Raw genomic sequence first — 15,534 nt, 5'->3', positions numbered from 1 at the left:
AATTTTGAAGCAGCCAGAATGTGATGGGTGTTTTGCTGCACCTTACCTGCCCTTTCTGTTGACTTCATAGGCCTGCTGTGAAATCGTCCCGAAAAAAACAAACCGTCAAGAAGCAGAAGACTTCCAAGATCTTGGTCCGAAACATCCCATTCCAGGCCACCGTCAGGGAAATCAGGGAACTCTTCAGGTAGGAAAGCGCTTTCTGTTGGGTCTGCGGAGTGCTCCGGGCTGGAGCTGGTATGATTTTCATACCAGATCTTGCTATTGGATTGTAAATATTATGAGTTTTGTTCTCTTTGTGGAAGAAAACGAACCTTTTACTGACTGTAAATGCGAACGGTTTGGCAGGTTATACCAGTATAGAAATTCTTCTGGTGAGACAGAGATCACATAATCCAGTGTTTTGGCTGGAGCCGCTGTGAGCTGTCAGACCCAGTGGCCCACCATCATGCAGCAGACATCCGCGGAGCTTGGAGATCTCCCTGCCTGTCGAGTAAATGACATAGTGTTGGATATTTTTTTTTTTTTCATCTTGCCTGAAAGGCGTGCAGCAGCTTTCCTGATGCTCGGCACACCTGCAGACAGCTGGCATGAAAGGTTTTAGCTGGGGCTGGCTCCCTCCTCCATCTGTCTTGCCCACATGATGGTGTAGCTCCTTCCCGTCGTGGAGGGAGCACTTAGATCTTGCTTTCCCTCCCACGAGTGTTTCACTGTGTGTGCCTCGCATAGTCGGTGGGGTGTTGCCCCGCGGTTGGCAGCCCTGTGTCTGTAAGGATGTGGGACTATGCTGCCTGTAATACCTTCTCCTGTAAGAAATACCTTGTCAGCCGTGAGACCTGCCTGGGATAGCACTGAGCGTTGAATAGGGATTTTAGGATCCCAGCCTGCATTCTTCTGTGTGCTGGCTGATCTCTGTTTTCTTTGTATCCTCAGCCTTTTGTGCAGTGACTCATTAAGCCTTGTAATGCATCCTGGAAAAGAGGTGAAACTTTGTAAAATACAGCATGCAGCATCTTTCTGCTTTCAGAAAGAGAGTCTTGCTCGTTGATCGAGGCTGTGGTCCCTGCTCTGCTGCTGGCTTGCGGAAGGAATTTGGGGGAATCTGTCCAGCTCTGCCTGTCAGTTTTTCCTATCTGCAAAATAAGGGTGATAGCTCACATCTGCAGGGCACGGTGGAGTACTGTGTTAGGAGGTGGCTTTTCTGTGTGGGTCTGTCTAAGCAGAAGACGGGCGCTTTCATCTGGTCAGGGCTGTGGCATTTCTTTCCAAAGGGACCGAGTTGAGCAATCACTTAACCCTTTGAAACCTCCCCAGACCATGCAGTGAAAACTGCCTTGCAAGGAGCCACGGGGCAGTGATTTGTTCGTTGCAGGAGAAACTACGCGTTTCCCTATGTACAGTGAATTCTACCTACTTTATTAGTGTGTGATGTTCTCCTGGCTTGACCACAGGTAAGGACAGTGGTTCCCACATGGCTGGTAGGCTCTTTCCTTGCAAGGTGTAAGGTGGCGAGGAAAGCCGTATGTCAGAACACTGTTTTGCAGTGGGCTCTGGGGATTTAACTGAACGCAGACCGTGGCTTGGCTCTTGGACGCACGTTCCTGGAAGGGTGATGGTAGGCACAATGTAAAGATCCCTGCAGAAGAGCAAAAGGTTTTTCTTGCTTGTGCCGTGCAGCTTGGATGCTTTTGCTTCAACACTGCACTGAGAGGCCCTGCTGAAACAGGGCAAAAAACCCCTGGACTTCCAAGTCACTGTGCTGAGTTTTCTTAGCACGTGGGGCACTGCTAATTTAAAACCCAACGCTGTGTGGCTACAGACATGACCTTTGTAAAGCTGGAGCAAACAAAACCAGGGAGATCTATTTGCCTTCTAGGGCCCTGGGTTAAGTTCAAGGAGCTGGGAGGCTTATGTATATCACGAGGATAGACAAGCCCCGCAGAGACTGGGGGGTTTTTTGGCATGTTTTTTTCCTCCTGTCTTGTCTAGCACCTTAGTGCTGTGGAGAGGAGGGGTAGAGGAGCAGTCTGATTAATATTGCAAGGAACATGCAGCTTCTAGCCGCGTGTGCTGTTGACAGCGCTCTCGGAGCGATGCGTGAACATCCTTTTCATTTACCTAGGATAGTCAGAGATGTGTTTTTTATCCTCAAAACAAAAGCCAACGGCTTGGGGGGGGACCCACAATCCTCCCTCCACCCCTGCCATCCCTCCTTCGCTTCAGAGCGGCTAAAACCAGGCATGACGGAGCGCTACTAAACACTTCATCCTCCTAGATTGCCTTTTTTTTTTTTTTTTTTCCGGTTTTAAATCAGATGCCTTCGCTCTGGAGCTTTTAGCTCTTTCTGCATTTAGGAACCTGTCTTATTTGTATTTCGTTATTTATTTATTTGCAATCGTGAACAATTGCTTGGCAGCGGAGGCGGCACGGACGGCAGGGCTGCAGGGGGCACTCTTAGCCTGCCCAGGAAAGGTTGGCTGGGGACCACCGTGCTGGGGACCGCCAGCCTGGGGACAGCAAGGGACTGCCAGCCTGGGGACCACCGGGCCATGTCGCCGGGCATTGCCATGCAGGGCAGCAGCCCTGGGCCTGCGGATGGTTGGGAGGCTTTGCGGAGCGAGCGTCCCTTCTATTGTTTCACATGCTCAAAAGCCACTTTCCAGCCCTGCAGCTGATGATGTCTCCCAACCTGCTTCTTTCTGTGCTTGCTTTTTTTCTTCTCTCAGTTGCCTGGGCAGGAGACAAATTAATAAATAAATACACACACACACACTCTCTCTCTCTCTCTGTGTGTGTGTGTGTGTATATGTCGCCCCAGATAAATACATATATATTTGGAAATACATATTTGCATAATATATATATTTTTTTCCCCAAACAAATATTTCCATGTTTGGAGCTTTGTCAAGGAGCTGTGTCTTCCTTTTCAAATGGACCTGCAGTAGGTGTTAATGGTGGAACAGAAAAACAAGGGAGTTGGATGTTTGGAATAGCGAATTTTGAAAGCTGCTGTACCTGTGCTGCTCAGCAGTGGTTGTTCAGGAAATCCTGCCCTGGTTGTCTTTTTAATATCGTTCTTTATGGATCCATCACTTAAATGCTTAGACACCACCATTTGTGTTCTTAGAGCAGCCGAAGGTAGACGGTGGCTCTCTTCTGTGTGCCCTCCCTTGCTGTTGCCCGTCCCCAGCTGCTTCGAGCGATCTGTGCAGGGGAAAAGGCTCTGCGCCGTCCTTGGGGCTGGACCTCACTGTGGCTTGGAAGTAGCTGGTGACACACATGCTTCCCACTGCATGACCGCACGTGTCTTCTGCGTCATGAGCATCAGCAGATTTGGGGAACCGTGTTCCCCAGGAGTTTCTTCCTGCCCATTCCCGGCAGCGAGGTGGATCCCTGGGAGGAAGGAGGCCAGGCAGTCCCTCGGGAAAGGTCTGTGAGCGGGTGTAAAATTCAAATTGACTTTTCCCCGAGCTCATAGTTTGCGGGAGATTCAAAGCAAATGCGTTTCTTTTAATTTTGGAGTTGGGGGATATCGAGTTCTAATTCTTGGGCTGGAGAAAGGTAGTGCTTAATTTTCTCTGTACAGGAGGCATGAATGCTCTGGTTAAGAGCTAAAGTCCTCCGCCCGTAAAATAAATGTCTTGTTGCAGGGCTCTGTGAGCCTTAGGTGCTGCCCACCTTCCACACCAGACCCGATGGCTTTGCTGGGGTGTGTGGCACTGGGTCAGAGTGTGTCCTACCATCTTCTGCTGGAGGTGTTGGCCTCTCTTGCACCGTCAAGGGATTTTATTTATTTTTTTTTTAATTTTTTTTTTTTTTGAGACCCGATAGGTGTTATTTTCTTCAGAGGGAGAAATGCTTTTCAATTATAGGGGCTGCTTTTGGGATAGGTGTGAAGATTTAGCTTTTGTGGGTATGTTTTTTTTTTTTTTCCCCCCCATTTTTGTTCTTTATTAGATTCCACTCTTATCTTTACTACCTGGAAAAATAACAAAAGACAAATGGTCCTTAGTTCTTTCCAAAGAGCCATGGTTAGGGGAAGAGAGACAAAGGGATTGATATCCCATGAAGGCTGCTAATTTTTGCTACCAAATTGGGGGGCTTTTATGGCAAGACTTTTTTTCAAAAGGAACTTTAGATGTGGCAAGCTGAATTGGAGATCTGTGAAAGGCCACATTTTCACAGATTGAAGCTCTGGCAATTTCTGAAAATTGGGCTCCTTTAAAATCTATCACATTAGGTCCATGCAGCCTTCATTGGAAGTTTCAATTAACTATTTGTTTCATAGCATCCTCTTCCATCCTCTTTCGCCCTATCTGCACCAACTTTCATGAATATTAAAAATAACACTGTTTTGCAGTTGGCATATAATGTTTCAAGGAGATGTATGTTTTATTTTCCCCAAAGGGGGAATGATTAGATTTAGAAAAAGACTTCTTAAAAGATTTCTACCCAATCAAATGCAACCTGAGGGATAGATACTGTTGAGAGTCTGCCTAGAATTTGACATAACTGATGCTTGTACCACTGAAGGATGCAGTTATTAGAGTTGCATCTTAAGTAGCAGGTATTGGGGCTGGCATTGTTTCCTATTTTCTTTGCAAAATATATCGGAGAACTTATTATTGGGTCTGTATCTATAAATTCTCCTAAAATTGCAATGACCGTCACTTCTAGCCCTCCCCTGCCAGTTAGTTGCAATAGACATTAACCCTCAAAATTCAGAGCGGGATCAGGTGCCAGCGCTATGAGTGTGGAAAGTGTTTTATTGTCCGTCTGGCCATCCCTTGCCTTTCACTTGTAGGAGCTGCCATCAAGCACGTTGCGTAAAGCTGTTAAATCACAAAATTATTATCAGTTGAGAGACTGGACTTTAGTTTGACTAAAGAAGCAGCTAGCAGAAAAAGCAATTGAAAGGTATGCCAGAGCACGGAACAGGTTATCGGGTGCATTTATCTCCATATTCTGACTTTCCTATAAAGAAAGTAATGCTGCTTCTTGTGAAGACCTTTGGGGGTGGGTGTCTCTTTTAATTTTAACTCCTTTGCTGACTATTTTCTCGGTCTTGACAAAGACATGGCATTTATTGCATCTGGCAAAACAAGTGCCTGGGACTGATTAGGAAGAAACAGATCTATTCCCTCTGATAGAGGGTAAAAGTGAAGACAGCCAGCGGGACAAGACTTTGGAGTCATGTCTCTTCTAGAAGAAGAAAAATCTCTGAAGAAAGATACAGTGGATAAACTGGCAGAGATTTTTTTTTTTTTTTTAAAGGCAGTCTTTATGAAGTTAATTTTATAAGATGATGCCTTTCACTTCTTCTGACCTATTATAATAAAGTGTAGTTATCAGAATGGGCTTTTCATTTCCCATTATAAAGGACACGGTGGTATAATGAATCCGTCTGCCAGACATGCTTGCTGTTCACACCTTTCTCCCAGTAATGGAGTCTACATGACTGAAGACAATTTCTCCTTCCCAGAGTAACGTTGCGCTGTTGAAGCCGTGGAAATCTTTGCTACTGAAAGGCAGAGGAGGAAAAAAATTAGTCCCTTCATAAACATGTGAGTTTGTTAAGCAAGTGCTGGGCAATATTAATTAGAATATTCAGTGCAAACAGCCCTAGGAAGCACAGTGCTGCAAGCATCGCTTGCTGAACAGTCTAATGTCAGATTACCCTGAGTGATGCTTTTGCTTTTAAAACCCTAGATGTTGTGCTAGAAATGTTTCGAAATCCATTGCTGCTTACAACTTTTCTTCCCGTACTGTTGGATGGCCCGTGAATGTGGGGAGAGCTGCAGAAGTCGCAGTGAGCACCTCCTCGTGGTGTAAGAGTCTGCTGGGGCTGGGGCAGGGGCTGCGCGACTGCAGCCGGGGGAGATGAAGCTGGTGGGTGGGAGGGATGTTGGGGAGAAGCCCCAGGAGCTGCTGAGCCCGTGCTGGAGGTCTGGTCTGGAGACGGTGGGACAGGCTCAGTGATTCTCCTGGTCTGCCTGTTCCTTCTGCCATCCTGCCACATCAGCAGATCTGTCCTAGGTCAGATGTCTCCTGCTGGCTGAATCGCTTGCTTAGCGCCTCGCTAGGAGTGATGTCCCCCAGTGTGTCCCGCAGCCTCCTGTGAAAAGCCAAAGAGCAGATATTTCTCCGCTGTTCAACAGCTGGAAACTCCCCCCAGCACCCTACAGAGTCTAGGTAAGGGCATGTGCGTTGCAAACACGACTGTGATTCATAGGACTATAAAGCTTCCTATTTATTAAGCTCTCAGCCCTTTGCAACCAAAACAAAATTAAATTGACATAGATAAGATACTGAGAATGTTGTTTGAGGGGCGGGAGGAGACACGGCAAAGTTGCTAGATGCGCAGGCATTGGGTGTGCTGGGCTTGTAGTACTCTTTGGAAGGGTGTGGAGCAGATCATCAACCCTTCCTTGTGGTAGAAACCACTGTTGGGTTCATGCCCTGTTCATCTGGGTTAGAACCATGAACAGATTAAGCTGCATTTTTGAGTCATTTTATCATGATGGCCCAACTGTCAGTCTGCAGCTAGATCCAGTCTGAAGGACTCGGAGAAGGGGCTGGCTGTTTAGGTGATGAGCAAAGCCTGCCAGCTAAATGTATCTTGTCCTACCTCCGTGTAGTTACTGGTTTAAAGCGAATAGTTTCAGCTCTGTTATCAGTGAATACAGAGATGTTCCCCAGAGCAACATATCACCCCTTCTCCCCAGGAGGCTGCTTCTGCTGAGGGAAGAGCTTCTTGGTCTTCCACAATCTGGTGCCTGTGGCCCAGCAAACTCCCTTGTTGCTCCATGTGTGTGTCAGATGAACAAAATCCTGTACTGGAGCAGTCTGCAGATGAGAGGAGAAAGGCTGGTCCAGTCTGGATACCTTGCTCAATTCTTTGCTCCTGTTACTCAGGCCAGTATTGATCACTCACTTAAAGACCTTTGTGGATTGGGGCTTAGGTGCCTCGGAGAATGGACACAACTCCTGAGAAGGACTGGTAGGATAAATATATTAAATGCTCAGATGCTTCAGCAGCGGGGCTGTGCCATGCCAGAAGGTATTTGCGCAGAACTGAGCTGCCAGCTCTTCTGGAATATTCACACCTTGCTCGTCCCAGGGTACTATGCTTGCAAGCCTGTGAATGAAGAGGATGCCCAAAAATGAGCCTTGTACAAGCAGAAAGACCCCGGGGAAGCAGCTAGCATCGGTGGGCAGTCTGCACCCAGCCGTTGGTTTGGTGTTGGATCCCAGATTTCTGGCTTCCCCTGTGAATTGGGACATAGGTGCCACGACATGAAAGGACCACGGAACATGTATCTTGCTGAGAGGCACGCGTTCAGGTGGAAACCTGTCAAAAACAGTTTTAGGAGCAAGAACTGGAACACGTCTCGTTACACATTTGAGCGCTGACAGCAGTAATGGTGCCTCCGAGTTTGGTTTGGTGTTGCGTGGGATCGCTGTATTGTGTTCTCCAGGAAACAAATGGGTGGTTTAAAAAAGTGACACATCCTTTGAGATCTCCAAAGCCATCCCCAGGCTCCTGCTCCAGGCCATTGAGTACCCCGAGGTTACAGGCACTCGATGACGTGGTGGTTTGCATCCGAGCGCACGCGTAGGTGCGTGTATGTGCTCTGGTGTCCTCAGCATACAGGTGGATTCCCGTGCCACCGGTGCTTTTGCCCTGTTTCAGTCCATCCCTAGGGATAATAACGTGTGGCTTCCCAAAACCATGGTGCAAACCCATGCCCGGAGCACTGCAGGGCTGCGTGCATTGGCAGAAGCATCAGTGACCTGGTTTAAGGCGACATCCTCAGGAGATATAAATGCAAGCAGCTTCCCAAGATGCCAGCAGATGATGTGGCACTTCGTGTTAATGCTGGATTTCAGCTTTCAATTAGAATGCGAGGTCTGTGTGTTGGGCTCCTGAGCATCTGAGGAGGAGTGTGTCTGGCGTGGGGGGCTGCAGGATGCTGCTCTGGATTGAAGCTGTCCGCCCTGGTGCAGCTCTGCCCCTCTCACCCGCCTGCTGTGCGGGCCCTGTCTGCCCACATAATTTGAAGGCGCTTGCAAAAAATGCATCTTTGGATGCGTTTTCTTTGGCGTGGTTAGGAAGCTGCTTGGTTGATTGCTCCCTCCTTCCTGGCTGAGGAGCTCTGCCCCACTGGTGGCTTTCAGTATTTTTTCGATTTGCGAGGGGAAGATGGAGTTTCTTTGCCATTACGTTTTCCCCTGCTTCCAGTGTCCCTGGCAGCGTCTCCTCCTTGCAGCCTTCCAGCAGACTCAGGGCTGGTGTTTTACAACAGGTCCTGGCTGCAGTGCTGTTGTGTTGGGCTGCTGTGGTCTCCCCTGTGATCGTACCGCATAACCTGGCTCTCCTCCTGCCCTTGGTCTCTGTTATCACCCCATTTTCCCCCTTTGCTGGGGGCTGTTGGAGGATTTAAGTCTTGCCCCCTTAGGTTGGACCCCCTGACCACCCCATGCCATCTGCTCTCCTGATGTCTTTGGATCGTGTGCGACCTTGTTCTCCCGCACAGCCTACCTCAGGTGCATCCTCACAGCCCAGCTTAGCGCCGGGGATTTACTAATCCTTGTGTGGTCCCATGTCCAAATTGCAGGTGCCTGGGAGCGGTGCACAGGGAAACGCAGGGTGCAGGTGCTTTTCTGGGCAGCAGCTTGCGGGTACGTGCACCAGCCTCGTGAGCTGAGAGCTCTGGATGAGAATACAGGAATCTGCTGGGCTGGTTTTTTTCTCTTACTATCTCCAAAAAGCATAAATTAAACATCTATTGGGGTTTTTCTGGTCCTTCTTGAAGCCTTTTCCGTATGGGCTGGAAACCCAAACACAGCAATGTCGGGTTGATATTCGGAGACCAGAAGTGTAACTGGCCACTGCGATTTGACTATCCAAAGTGAGCCATGGGGTGGGGGAGAGTGAAATAGGTTTTCAGCTGTTTTTCAGTTTGAATCATAAAGGTGTTTAACATAGATAAGGAAATGTTTAACTCTGTGTTATCTTGGCAGGGTTGCTTTAAAAGGTGGATCTTCCCAAGAGCAGAAGGAAGATTTTTCAGCACATCTCTTTCCCTGTCTTGAATATTCATTGCAATACTTGATTTTTATAATTTTTTCCCCTCTTCTGCACTCCACGTACTCCATACCCATAAGTCCCCTTTTCTGCTCGCCCAAAACCTCTGCTGAGGAGTTTTCGGCTGCCTGCTTTTGCGCAGTCCAGTTGTCCAATGCAAATGAAAGGAGTTTCTAGGCTGCTTCCTTCTGACTCCTGCCGAAGCATCTCTCACCAGGGCACCAAGCCGAACCTCCCGATGGAACTTAATTAGTTTTACGCACAGACTCCGTTGCTCATCAGCGCGGAGGGGCTCAGGGAGGTGGAGAGAGATGGGGAAGGGGTTGCTTTTGAAATGTCTTACTCAAATGTAACTCTGGGATTTTGCTTTGGGGTTTTTGCCATTTTTCTGTGCCGAGTGGAACTGGCACACGTGTGCGTGTACACGTGGGCTTTTTCTCCTCCATAGGAAGCAAGAAACAAAGCCTATAGGAGCTGCTGTCTCCTGTAAATAACCCACTCAGTGCTGTTTGTATTATAAGGTCTCCTTTTGTCTGAATGGTTAAGAGTATGGGTGCATCTATATATAAGGAAGAAAAAGCAGGGGCGGGGGGGTTTGCCTTAGGTTGTAGCTGGTTCTTGTTCATTTTCAAAATTGTCCCTTGGCCACTCAGGCTAATTAGGGGGCTGGCAGCCAGGGGGTTGCAGAATCTATGACTTTAAAATGACACTGGACTCGCTTTTGAGCTTGTGTCTTAGCCTTTAAGTCAAGGAGCAATCAAGTTTTATTATTCTCTTGATCTTAAAATTCTTCTTTTTGTTGCATTTCTTAACTAGACTTCTTGCACCGTGACATTGACCCATCCACCTTCCTGTCTCTCGCTAGCATGTACGTGTGGGTATTTTTCAGTCTCACTTCATGAGAAGGTCCTGAACAAGCCTCTAATGAATCACAGTTTTCTCCTCAGGATGACATCGTGTCCTTTATTTGCGTCTCTGTTTGCGTTGTTATTTTTTTTTTTTTAACCTCAAGCCTGCTACAGCATTTCTACCTCTTCCAATCCAGTGGATTTTAAGCCTTGGGACATGGTTACAATTAAGGACCTTTCGTTGCACGGCCTGTTACCTCCCCTGGGGCAGACCCCCTACCAAAGGTGTTTGAACCGTGTTGGCTTCTGCAGCTGGTGACACCACGAGCATTTCTGTCTGTGTTCCTGCCCACGCGTTGCTTTTCCTGAAGAAACCAAACTTAAGGCAGATCAGGCTGACCGTCTGTCTTCTCACCTGCCTTTCTTCCTCCCCCAGCAGTATCCTGACCACTTCCAGGCATCTGGCAGAGGAGAGGAGATCTTAAATTTGAGACCTTGGTGCAATTAAGCATAGGAGAAAGCTCTCGAGGCTTGTCTTCCCAGGAATGTGGTGTTATGGGATTGACCCTTATTAGACATCCAGGAGTTCACATAAGCTGCCCTTGAAGATGGGACATTTTTTCTGAGCCAAGTTCTCATTTTATTAGATACCAGAGAAGCTGACCTTGGGAGAGCCATCTCCTTTGTTCTGCTTCTCACAGACCTGCTTGTTAGCAGAGGGGCTGCCCATCGGTGGTCTGCGCACATCAGGCTTTCCCCCTCGTGGGTGGCCTTCTGGGACTTGCCCAAGGATGTTGGGAGGACAGGCTTGGTCCCCTCTTCAGCCCCCCGTTTTTTTTTTTTTGGGGGGGGGGGGGTTGACATCTCCTGTGGAGCCTGACTTGGAAAGGCAGCAGCGATGACGTTTCTAAGCCCAGGAGCGCTGATCTCGGCATCTCGGCACCTCGGCGGGCTGGCCCTGATTGCAAGCAGCACCGTTGGGATTTGTGCCAAAACTTGCCCTGCAAATGCAGTTGTCAGGTGGGCTGCGTGACCCCCTCTTTGGTTCTCTTTAACCTGGGTCTTGCTCTTCCCACCCTTTGATCCTGCTAGCGTGCTAGCAGCCGAAGGGTTAAAAGAGTTCGGGGTGGTGGGGGGGTGGAGACGAGGTATTTCAGATGCTCATTACTCACTGCCAACTTCCCCCAAAATCATATTAATTTCACGCTGTCACGCAGGACTGCGCTGTCTCTCTCGTCAGCATCCAGGAGGGTGACGGGGATGGGGGGAGCGCGGGTCCCCCCCCGCTCCGCACCACGGCTGTGATTTGGAAAGCTCATTGGTAGCCTCTTTCCTTGCTGCAGTACCGACCCAGCGGGACCAGGCTGGGGCTGCTCACCTTGCAGGGGGATCTGGGGAATGGGGGGGGGTGCTTCGCCATGCGCTGCCTCCCGACGATCATTTTCCACCCCGCTGCTTGTGCAAAAACCCCATGAAATTAGGTCTGCTGCAGCAGGGAAGTCTCGAGGAGGGAGGGAGGGGAGCTGCCAACCTGCCCTGCCCTACCTGTGGACAGCAGGGATGCTGCTTAAAAGTTGGTCTTTAACCAGTTGCCTCCCTTTTTTCTTTTTTTTTAACGCAAGCGAGCGCAGCCTGGCTCTGCCTGCAAAGATTGTTTCCCCAGCTGCTGTTGCCACCTCTCTCATTTCTCCCCCTTTTCGGCTGTTTGCTCGCTGCTGTCACCTCTGCAGGGACTTCTTGCCATCACACGAGGTAGGACTGGGACTCTGACAGCTTCCATGCAGGCTCGGTGCTCCCAAGCCCATCCTGGCTGGGAGCTTGCTCCCTCTGTAAGGCTTTCCAGCAGCAGGGATTCTGCTCTGTCCCGGGCAATTTTTGTTACTCTTATCTCTAGAAGGTGTCACAGCTTTTTTCCACGTGTGCTCCTGTATTTTTCTGTGGGTTGGGGCTGAAGGGATCATCTCCCTCCCTTTTCTCTCATCGTGCACCCTATAGCCACGCTTCTTGCAGCACTTGGCAAAGTGCAGCAGCAGCAGCTCGGGTCTCCCTGTGTTTGCGGAGTTGAGAAGGAAACAGGACGTTAAAAAGCTCAGCTCTCTCCCTACAGCAGAAAGCTGATGGCCCATGCTATCTGAGACTAAAAAGCTTTGCAATAAACCTTGGGAGGGGGGTTACCTGCTTGTGTGGGAAGAGGAGTCCCATGAGCCCCAAGGGACCTGTGGCTCTCATGCCCACAGAGCCCTGGACCCGTGGAAGTGGAGGACGGGAGCAGCAAATCCTGTGCCAGCAGCAGCCTCTGGTACCTCCAGCTGAGTGCTGGGCATTATCAACGCTTTCTAATGCTTATGAAACATTAGAGAATCTATGAATCTAGGCATTACTCCATTTCTTTAATCAACTCTGCTCATGCTTTTCTGGCTCTAATTCCTTTCTGAGGTCCCCTCTTTCTCGAAAAGGCCATCCTCTGATGTGTGAACCGCAAGCAGGCTCATCCTACATAGGCACATCCCTTGGGGACATGGACATCTCTGTGGTGCAGTGTGTTCCCCCACCTTTGTGTTGACCTTACAAGCAGTGAGTGCTGGCAGGAAAACTCTTTGAACTGCCTTTTGCAGGACTAAAGCACTGCTTCTAGCAGCTGGCTGTCATCCCGCACGTTGGATGTGACCAGCCCGCAGTGATGCTTCTTAGCATCAGCTTTTACTCTTTCCTGTGTCAGGGATCTTCCACTTGAAGCAGAGATGTTGCTTCTGGGAGGTACGTGGGATGTTGTGGCCCTTCAGAGGCAGGCAGGTGATGGTGGGAGGTGGTTTCCTGAGCCCTGTTGCTTGATATCGGTGCAAGAATCAGAGGAACGCTTGTAATTTGGCAAGTGCCTCTTATTCAAGCAGAGCATCTCTTTTGGGGGAGTGGTTACCTGCTCCCATCTCATTTAATCCTTCAACTCCAATATGGGCATGGCAGCTTGCTCGCAGAGCTGTACCTATCTGTTTTGCCTCTAAAAATTAGGACCTTCTGTTGAAAGCCCCTGGCCTGGAAGCCTTACAGCATGGAGAAATGAGGTCCCTGCTCTTCCTCCAGCTCCCTGCAAGCTGGGCGTCTGCCCAGGCAGCCAGTGGTCAAAAGCTGTTGGAAATGCCTCCTCTGAGGGCAAACTCCAGCCCTTTTGGACCCCAGTCGGCCCTGGCAGGTTATTTTCAGATGTGTCATTGCCTCTCTTTTTTCCTCCCGGCATCCATACGTGCATTACAGCTCGTTCAGGTCAGCTGGCGCAGGCGTCGCCAGCGGATGCAGAAGAACGTGGTTTCTCTTCCTCCTCTGTAGCCCCTCGTTTCTACCTCGCGTTCGCCTTCTCAGCAGGCCTGCGGCTGCCACGCTGTCCTAACGGCATCTGCCGGCAAGGTGCAAGCATCTATTCTTGCCCGCAATCGATTGTGAACACCCAGGGTGTTGTGATGAGCTTTCCAGAAGGTTTGGGGGGAACAGCAGAAGGAGGATAAAGGGGAGAGCTCGCACCCCACGGCGCAGATGCACCGCTCAGCGCTGCCTTTGAACTGTCCTGCCCGGCTCCGTGCCCTCTTCTGTATTTTTCTGACTCCCACCAGAGAGCAGAGCTGTAAAACACTCAGGCTGTGTGTTTTTGTTGGGTGGTTTAATTTATTTTATTGAAGAGGCTTTAAGCTGGGAGGGGGTGGGCAGGGCTGGGGCAGGGGGATGGGGAGCGCTGAAGCAGACACTTAGCCTCGTCGAAGTCCATTTATTAAATTAGCAAGGTTGCATCGGCAGGGTTCACGACTGCTGGTGTTTGCATACTGATACAGTGAGATGCTAGGCAAGGACAGTATGGGGAGGCATGTCCCCACCTCTGGGACATCTCCCTCCGTCGAGGAGGTGGTGAATGCCCGGCGGTGGCTCGCTCCGTGCCTTGCAAAGGTCCATCCCCACGGGGAGCATCTGCCTCTGCTGCGGTGGTGGGATGCGTGTGCCTGGCCCGGGGCAGCGTGTGGAATTCAGCTTCCCTACGCGTGGACACACACACGCTCCTGCTTTTCAACTCAATCGCGCTGTTACTGCAGTGCAGCCCTGCTGCTTCTGTAATGCTCTTCCATGCTAAGACATAAATAAGCAAAGAAAAAAAACCCAAACCCAACAAGCAGTTACTTCCACTGCGGTTTTCTTTGCCCAGAAAGTCCCACGGGTAGATCAGCTGGAGTTGTCAACTTCCATCCCGGGCTCTGCCGCTCTTTGCTGTTTGCAGTGGTACAAATCTCTCTCCTCTTCATCCAGTCATTGCAAGCGCTTTCTGAGACCAGTGGGTGGAGAGCAACGAGCTTTCTGCAGAAATAGAGACGTGATCGTTGAATCCCATGATGGCTCAGATAATGCTTGCACCATGCGATCGCTCCCTGTCCTCCTGTCTTCCGAGAGTTTTCCAAGTGACCCGTAAAGATGCGTCCCACTGCATAAAGGAGCCTCTGAGCTTTAGCAGGTGTTGTAGTTGTTGCAGGTTGGGAAAGGGCGACCAAAGGACAGGGCATGCCAGGAGCAAGAAGAAAGCAACCAGTATAGCTTGGGTAACAGCCGCACCTCCAATTTTGGCGACGGGGTGGGTGAATTGGACAGTTATCAGAGTAAATACAGTATGTCTAGAAATATTCCTCTGCTCACGTTGCTTTTACAGTACAACGGGAAAATCTAATGTTTTGCTGTTGGTCGAGCCTCCGGAGAGGACGGTGCCGGTCAGGGGAGCACGATGGCATGGTGCCTCCCAGCCTGCCTCGCCAACGAGCTGACGTGTGCCTGTTTTTAATGCTTTATCTTGTTCTGATCCCTGGCAGACTTCAGATGTGGTTGGGCTGGGCTCTTCGGAGACTAGCCTGCACTCAGGAGATCTCACCATCCTTATTGTATTTGAGTCACCAGAACAGAAGCACTTCACTCAAGCTCCTGCATTCTTAATGCATTTGCATGCATTTGATCTTCCCTACGCGTTTCTCTGTTCTCCTGATGAAAATAATTAATCTGGTTATTTTTCTAAGTCATCCTGCAGCTTTACAGGGACAAGACTTAAATAAGGATTCTCTTTAAAGCAGAGCTGTGTTAAAATAGCTGTCTGCCTATAAATATCTCGTTGCTTCTATATTTATTCTCTTCCAGCTCAGTGCAGGAGGTTCTACAATTGAATCTGAGATTATTTTTTTTTTTTCTTCGACTGTTGATGCAGCCAGTATCTTACAGCAAGGCTGGTTTCTCCCAAGGATGCCCTAGGTACACCTTGGGGGCCCACGAGCCATGGCTAAATCTCCCTTCTGTGTTTACTGCTTTGCTAGTTGTACAAATTTCCTCTTGTCTTTGAAACGAGCTGACTCATAAGAATCCTAGAGGAGCAGAGATTTGTACCAGGCCCTCCCGTGAGCGCTATTTTTAGCATAACTTATTTTTGACCGGAGCTGCACTCTGATCAGGATTTTCAAAAGAGCCCAGGAGAGATAAATCCCCAAATCTCAGCACTGTTGAAGCTGCGGGTTCCTTTGAAATCCTGACCCGCTGGTGATTACTGCTGTGACTTGGTGGCTCCTAAGCCCTGGTCCTGCAAGG

At 49.4% G+C, this 15,534-nt stretch overlaps 1 protein-coding gene across 1 annotated transcript in view; it reads left to right on the top strand.

Moving 5' to 3' along the window:
* RBM19 (RNA binding motif protein 19) overlaps positions 1 to 15,534 on the top strand; it is a 71,102-nt gene that overhangs the window by 19,007 nt on the left and 36,561 nt on the right. The window contains exon 21 of the mRNA XM_052796216.1: positions 71 to 187. Coding sequence (XP_052652176.1) covers positions 71 to 187 — 117 coding nt within the window. The remainder of the gene's footprint in view (positions 1 to 70; positions 188 to 15,534) is intronic.

This window comes from Harpia harpyja, chromosome 9 (genome assembly GCF_026419915.1).
Source record: "Harpia harpyja isolate bHarHar1 chromosome 9, bHarHar1 primary haplotype, whole genome shotgun sequence".
In the NCBI taxonomy this organism is placed as follows: Eukaryota; Metazoa; Chordata; class Aves; order Accipitriformes; family Accipitridae; genus Harpia; species Harpia harpyja.
This window is presented reverse-complemented; position numbering and strand designations above follow the sequence as displayed.